Below are 7,185 nucleotides of genomic sequence, written 5' to 3' on the forward strand. Positions count from 1 at the left end.
GTGAAAACAGATTTGAAACTATGAACAAGATATAGCATTAAGTAAAAAGCAAAGGCAGAACAGTATACCATGCTGTCATTTATCCTATATAACAAAAGCCTAATATGCAAATTGACCGAACGATGGACTGACTGGTCGTTATGACAGGTACTGAACACCAAGGGGCAGACAAGCTGCCCCCAGCCCACAGGCCCCAACCGGTGGCAACAGGGAGTGGGGACAGTGAGCGGGTGGTAGGCCGCCAGCCAAGGCGGGTGCCAGCAGGGGCCCCCCACCCCCACCCCTGATTGCTTCACCCGTTGCCTTGCAGAGGAAAGTGACTGGCGGCAACAGAGGGGGGTGGGGCCGGCGAGCCAAGGTAGGTACCAGCGGGGGCCCTGATCACCCCGCTGGTTGCCCCACATATCAGCCCTGATCACCAGTCAGGCCTGGAGACCCTACCCATGCATGAATTTTGTACACCAGGCCTTTAGTTTTATATATTTGGGTGTTCCTATATTGGATGCATATATGTTAACCAGGCTATATCCTCTTGTTGATTCAACCCCTTTTGTATTATGTAGTGGCCTTAATTATCTCTTGTTATGGCCTTCATTTTGAAGTCTGTTTTATCAGTTATGAGTATTGATTCACCAACTTTTTTTTCTTTTCTATTTGTATGGAAAATTTTTTCCCATTTCTTCACTTTCATCCACAGCGAGTCTCTTGTAGACAGCATATATTTGGGTCATGTATTTCAGATCTATACAGCTACCCTATGTCTTTTGTTTGGAACATTTAAGCCATTTACATTTAAGGTTATTATTGATAGGTACTTGTTTGTTGCCATTCTTATCCTTTATATCTGTGTTACTCTCTCTTTCTCTATTTCTTTTTTTTACAACAGCACCTTTAGCATTTCTTGCAGTACTAGTTTGGTGGTAATAAGCTCCTTTAGCCTTTGTTTTTTGTCTGCGAAGCTCTTTATTCACCTTCAATTTTGAGTGATAGCCTTGCTCAATATAGTAGTCTTGGATTTAGTTCCTTGTTCTTCATTACTTTGTATACTTCATGCCACAACCTTCTGGCCTGATGTGTTTCTGTTGAGAAATCTGCTGACATTCTAATGGGAGCTCCTTGTAGGTCACTTTCTTTCTCTTGCAGCTTTTAAGATTCTTTCTAGCCCTAACTGGCTTGGCTCAGTAGATAAAGCGTCAGCCTGTGAACTGAAAGGTCCCAGGTTTGATTCCAGTCAAGGGCATGTACCTGGGTTGCAGGCACATCCTCAGTAGGAGGTGTGCAGGAGGCAGCTGATCGATGTTTCTCTCTCATCGATGTTTCCGACTCTCTATCCCTCTCCCTCTCTGCAAAAAATCAATGAAATATATTTAAAAAAAGAATAATTATAAAAAGAAGATTCTTTCTATGTCTTTAACATTTTCCATTTTAATTATATGTCTTTTTAAAACATTTTTATTGATATCAGAGAGGAAGGGAGAAGGAGAGAGATAGAAACATCAGTGTTGAGAGAGAATCGGTGACTGGCTGCCTCCTGCACAACCCCCATTGGAGATCAAGCCCACAACCCGGGTATGCACCCTTGACCGGAATCGAACCTGGGACCCTTCAGTCCACAGGTTGATGCTCTATCCACTGAGCCAGACTGGCCAGGACATAATTATAAGTCTTGGTGTGGGTCTTTTTGTGTTCATTTTGATTGGGGCTCTCTGTGTTTCTTGAAATTGTGTAACTTTTTTCTTAACCAGGTTAGGGAATTTTATGTCATTAATTTGTTCAAACAGGTTCTCTATTCCTTGCTCAGATTTTTGTTTTTCTGGCACTCCTGTGAAGCAGACGTTGTCACATTTCATGGTGTCCCAAAGCTTCCTTAATCCTATATAATTCTGGAGTGAACTAAAAGTAGTATTGTTTTTCCTAACTGCAGAAAATTAAATATTCTCTCTTTCGAAACTAGGTATATATGAAGTACACAGTGATAACAACATCTGACTAATCTCTAATTTTATACTGTGTTTACTTCTATATTGTTTTATTCTTCCTTTCAAAAACGAAAGTTAATGGCTTTTGCTCTTATTTGTAGTAGAGGAAGCATTTCTGTGTTCTCCTTTTAAAACTTAAAATCCTGTACAAGTTACCCAGAAATTATTTACGATCCTTCAGTGCTATTTTGTTTCATGTCATTATTTTTCATTAGCTAGATGGGATTTAACAATAAATGATGCAAAATTATTTTTATCATATATCTTCAACTTTATATTTTACCTTAAAGATCAGCCTGAAAAGGCCTCATTTGTTTAACTTCTTATTTAAAGATATTTTTCTAGAGAAACATTTTAAGGCAGTGGCAAAACAACTGTTTGTTGTTAGAAGACTTGCCTTGTAGCCCAAATTCTGTCATTTATCAGCTTTGTGTCTTTGGATAGGACACTCAAGCCCCATTTGTTTCCTCAGATAGAAATAGAGCCAGGCTTTGAATTCTTACTAGGTTGTTGAGAAAATCATATGAGATGATTATGTGGAAACACTTTGGACACTCTAAAACCCTTTATTAATGTGTTACATTAATATGGGAGCTGGGAACTAGAAATAGCCACATTTACTAATTTAAAACAAAAAAAAGTGGGTGATTGAGTACATTGCATATTCATCTCATATTCATTGCATATAAGTAACTAGAAGCCTGGTGCACAAAATTCATGCACGGGTAGGGTCCCTATGCCTGGCCAGTGATTTGGGCCTTCCTTTTTCTGCACCGCCCCCTGGTGGTCATTGCACATCATAGCGAACGATTGAACTCCTGGTCGAACTCCCGAGGGAACACTTTGCATATTAGCCTTTTTTATATAGAGATACTTGGTTTGGAAGTGCTAATTGAGTCATCTGAAGTGCAAGTAAGACATTTTAGAAAAATTTGTAAAATAAAAATTACTTTGGTCTTGATAATGTTCCTTAATACTGAAAATACTTACAAATAAGTATTTTAGATTTAGAACAAGAGGCTCCTTCAAAACTATTAAAAATATCTGTTTACTAATATTTGATTGAGCTTTTTTTGGTTGTAAATTAAAATACATTTTACATTATTATAATTCTGATATTTTGCATATTAAAGCAGAATGGTGGAACTCTTTTCTCTTCTGGCTAGTTAGGTTAAAATCTTTCTAATCCTCTTTTTCCCTTTTATCTTATAAACCTGTAAGTTCTTGTATAGCCTGTTTCAGATATTATTGTCAGTGTATTTATATTTTATAGTGGTTTTTAATTATCAAGTATGGCCAGCTAGTCCTTTGGTTTTGCATTTGAGGAGGAAGAATGATAATTACTAAATCTTAGCGTAGATTATGGTTTGATTGTTCTAGCATAGGCTGCTTGGTCGTAGAAAACTTGTACAGGAATAAGGTCAGCGTAAGTTGAGAAATGTGAATGCTCTCCTTTGAAGGGTTCTGCTGTTTAACCTGAGAATTAATGTTTTCAACAGATCCCCTGTAAGCAGCTTACAGATTCGCTATGACCCACCAAGCAACAGCAGTTTGGAAAATCTGCCTCCAGTAGCATCCAGCATAGAACAGCTTTTGGAGAGGCAGTGGAGTGAAGGACAGCAATTTTTATTAGAACAGGGTACTCCTAGTGACAGTAAGTATTCTATTCTTGTCTTTAAAGAAAGGTGAATAGATGGATGGGTGGATGAAATAACTGAGGGGTGGATAGGTGCAGAAGTCACGCTTCAAGAATAGCAATGAAATGATGATATATGTTTTATATTAAAAGGTAAGAAAAATGTAATATAGTAGCTTAGTGGAACAAATTCTAGTTTTACTGCATGATCTTATATCCTGTTTTTACATACTTTAGTAGTATGATCATGGGTAACTTTTTTAAATGTCAGTGTGCTTTAGTCTCCCATTTGTAGAATGGGAGTAATAATGTACTTATATCATAGTTTTGAGGGTTAAATGACATAAAAAAATGTAAAGAACATTGCCTGACTCATAGAAAACTCTAATCTATTCCCTGGTGATTATTACTGTTTATTATTATTATAATATGGATACATTGTTTCTCATTGTATTTTGTTCTGATAAATTTTTAACTTTTACTAAAATACACGAGTTGTATTTTTCTCTTAGCTTAATTTTGAATAAAAGTTGCTTATTTCAGGAGAATTTATTGTAAACAGTGTATATAGTCAAATATGCCAACTATCTTGATTTTATAATTTGTATGAGAAAGAATAATTACTAAATTATATATATGTAAATAATATACATAATTTTTATATACTACATATCATTTACTTTTAAAAATTATATAATATATGTTATATACACATATTTAGTATCTTTACAATTTTTAGTATTGGCAGGGAGACCATAGGTAAAAAATGCCAAACAGCAAAGTTACAGTAAAGGTGGTGGTTAGCTAGAAAAGTGACCTAGTGTTAAGGATATATTTGGGGGCAGGATGAGGAATAGGTGGTTTTTATAGTTTGGGATATAAACTTTTGCTGCTTTATTTTATTAAAACACTAGAGGCCCAAATGCATGAAATTTGTGCATGGGTGGGGTCCCTAGCCTTGGCCAGCAATCAGGGCCGATCAGGTTCCTTGCCTCCCTGCCTTCTCCTTCCCTCGCTGCCCACATCCACCACCACCCACCCCCAGTTCTCAGCCCAGCCTGGGGCCTGACCCCGATCAGGTGATTGGGACCTGCCGGCTGGCGGGAGGGACCCAGGAGGTTGGCCGTTGGCCCCGAGGAGGGAGTAGGCCCTTGGCCCCCCTGGGAAAGGGACCACATCCGCCGCCACCCACCCCCGGTTCCCCATCCCATCACAGGGGCCTGCCAGCTGGAGGGAGGAATCAGGAGGTTGGCTGGCAGGCCCCATGGGCGATTGGGGTCTGCAGGCTGGGCGCAGCTCCTGCGTTAAGCGTCTGCCCCTTGGTGGTCAGTGTGCGTCATAACGACCAGTCATTCCATTGTAATGGTCACTTAGGCTTTTATCCTATCTAATAATGGACAAACATGGTAATTAACCATACCTCCAATACCCTTACCATTGGCTAATCAGGGCGATATGCAAATTAACGGCCACCCAAGATGGCGGCCGCCAGCCAGGCAGCTGAAGCGAACAGGAGGCTTGCGTGCCCCAGTGAAGGAGGAAGCCAATGTCCCCCCCCTGCCGCTGCTGGCCTCTGAGCTACAACTCTAAGCAACTATGTTGCAATTATAGAACCTAAACAAACTCCAGAATCCTGCTTTCAGCCAGCCGGGCTTCAGCCAGCAGGATCGCAACAGTGTTACAATTATAGAACCCAAGCAAACCCAGTACCTGCTTTCAGCAGCCAAGGTCTCAGAGCTGGAGCCAAGCCTCAGAGCTAAAGCCTGCTCTCAGCTCCAGTCATAGCCATAGAAGGTAAATAAATCCCAGAATAAAAAAAAAAAAAAGAAAAAATGGAGAGGTTGGGGGCTTCAGTTGCCCGCCAGCCTGAAAACGGCCCTCCGCCCCTCACCCAGACTGGCCAGGCACCCCAGTGGGGACTCCCACCCTGAAGGGGGTGTGACCCGCTGCAAACAGCCATCATCCCCTCACCCAGACTGGCCAGGCACCCCAGTGGGGACTCCCACCCTGAAGGGGGTGTGACCCGCTGCAAACAGCCATCATCCCCTCACCCAGACTGGCCAGGCACCCAAGCGGGACCCCCAACCTGAAGCAACAAGATGGCGGCTAATTTGCATACTGAAGGCAGGCGGCAGCGGGCAACGCTGTCGGTGGTCTGGGACCGGATCTGGGACCCTGCCGGACGGGGGGCAGTGCTTGAGGCTGTCCGCGGTCTGGAACCCGGATCCATGACCTGGGGGTGGGGGGGGAGCGCTTGAGGCTATCAGCGGTCTGGGACCCGGATCCATGTCCTGGCAGGCGGGGGGTAGCGCTTGAGGCTGTCCGCAGTCCCGGGACCCGGATCCATGACCCTGCCAGGTGGGGGGCAGTGCTTGAGGCTGTCCACGGGACCAAGACACGGTTCTGTAACCCTGCTTGGGGAGAGGGGGCGGCACTTGAGGCTGTCCGCGGTCCTGGGACCCGGATCTATGACCCTTCCCGACAGGGCGGCAGCTCACACAGGGGCGGATTGGCCAGGGTTGGGCAGGCAGGATGCCTGGCTTCCGCCCAGCCCCAGTCACTTGGGGCAGGTGAGCAGTGCAGAGAGCCTCTGGACAGGGGAGGCCGGCCGGCGGAGGGCGGCCTGTACTCCCCACATGGTGGTGGTGACAGCTGTGAGCGCGCCAAGCGGAGCCTGCAGGCTGAGCTTAAGTAGTGCCTGCAGGCCATCAGCGCCCAGGAGTGGCTGGCAAGATCCACCTCCTGGCCCAGAAGGTGCAGGATTGCAGGGACAGCCACCGTGGCGGGCCAGACTGACGTCCTCCTGGCCGCACCACGGGGATTTGCAGATCTGCAAAGCCAGAGGCCTCTGGTGTGCACTTCCCCCCTTGGCATGCGAACATCCCCCAGCACACTGTCACCCTCCCGCGCCTGCAACAGCTGCAAACCAAGGCGTGCACAAGTTCTCCCCACCTCTCCTCCGCACTTCCATCAACCCAGCGTGCCTAACACCCCCACAGGATGTGCACACATCCCCTCTGATGCGCTCACGTCCTTTGGAGAGTGTCTGGGTATTCTGGGTGCTGAGGGTGGGAGCCCGTGAGATGACAGTGAGAGGGCGGAGTGGTGATGCCCTGTTCCCACGGAGGTCAGTGCACCTACGAGATCACCTGTGGGGGGTTAATGCAGGTGCTGAGGCAGGAGCAGATACAGAAGGACACACCTGGTGGGCACGGGCAGCCCTCGCTGAGGTGCCTTCGGTCAGCGTTCAAGATCAGGAACCCAGAAGTGGAGAGGAATTCCATCCTCTCAGTGAAACAGTGGGATAGTCGGGGTGACTGTAGAGGAGGAATGTGCACTTTGGGTGCCAGCACCCATGAGCGAAGGCTGCCCTGACTGAGCCTCGCTTGCTTGGGGCTTAGCGCACTCCTGCCAGGCAGCGGGTGACAGGACGTGCTTTTCTGAATTAATGAGAGAAAACATTGAATCTCCTGCTGCCCACGAAGGTGGAAAGTGAAGTGGGGAGACATGTGGGGAGTGAGCGAGGTTCCCTGTCTGGGGGTTCCAAATCTGCTGTTGGTTTCTTTCACC

The 7,185-nt window shown here is 45.4% G+C and overlaps 1 protein-coding gene across 3 annotated transcripts in view; it reads left to right on the forward strand.

Moving 5' to 3' along the window:
- The window catches only part of MLLT10 (myeloid/lymphoid or mixed-lineage leukemia; translocated to, 10), a 239,114-nt gene that overhangs the window by 217,232 nt on the left and 14,697 nt on the right, over positions 1 to 7,185 (forward strand). For all 3 annotated transcript variants that reach the window (XM_006759926.2, XM_015561466.1, XM_015561467.1), the window contains one exon: positions 3,479 to 3,633. In XM_006759926.2, the coding sequence (XP_006759989.1) occupies positions 3,479 to 3,633 (155 nt within the window). The remainder of the gene's footprint in view (positions 1 to 3,478; positions 3,634 to 7,185) is intronic.

The sequence above is a fragment of the Myotis davidii genome, unplaced genomic scaffold (genome assembly GCF_000327345.1).
Source record: "Myotis davidii unplaced genomic scaffold, ASM32734v1 scaffold376, whole genome shotgun sequence".
NCBI lineage: Eukaryota > Metazoa > Chordata > Mammalia > Chiroptera > Vespertilionidae > Myotis > Myotis davidii.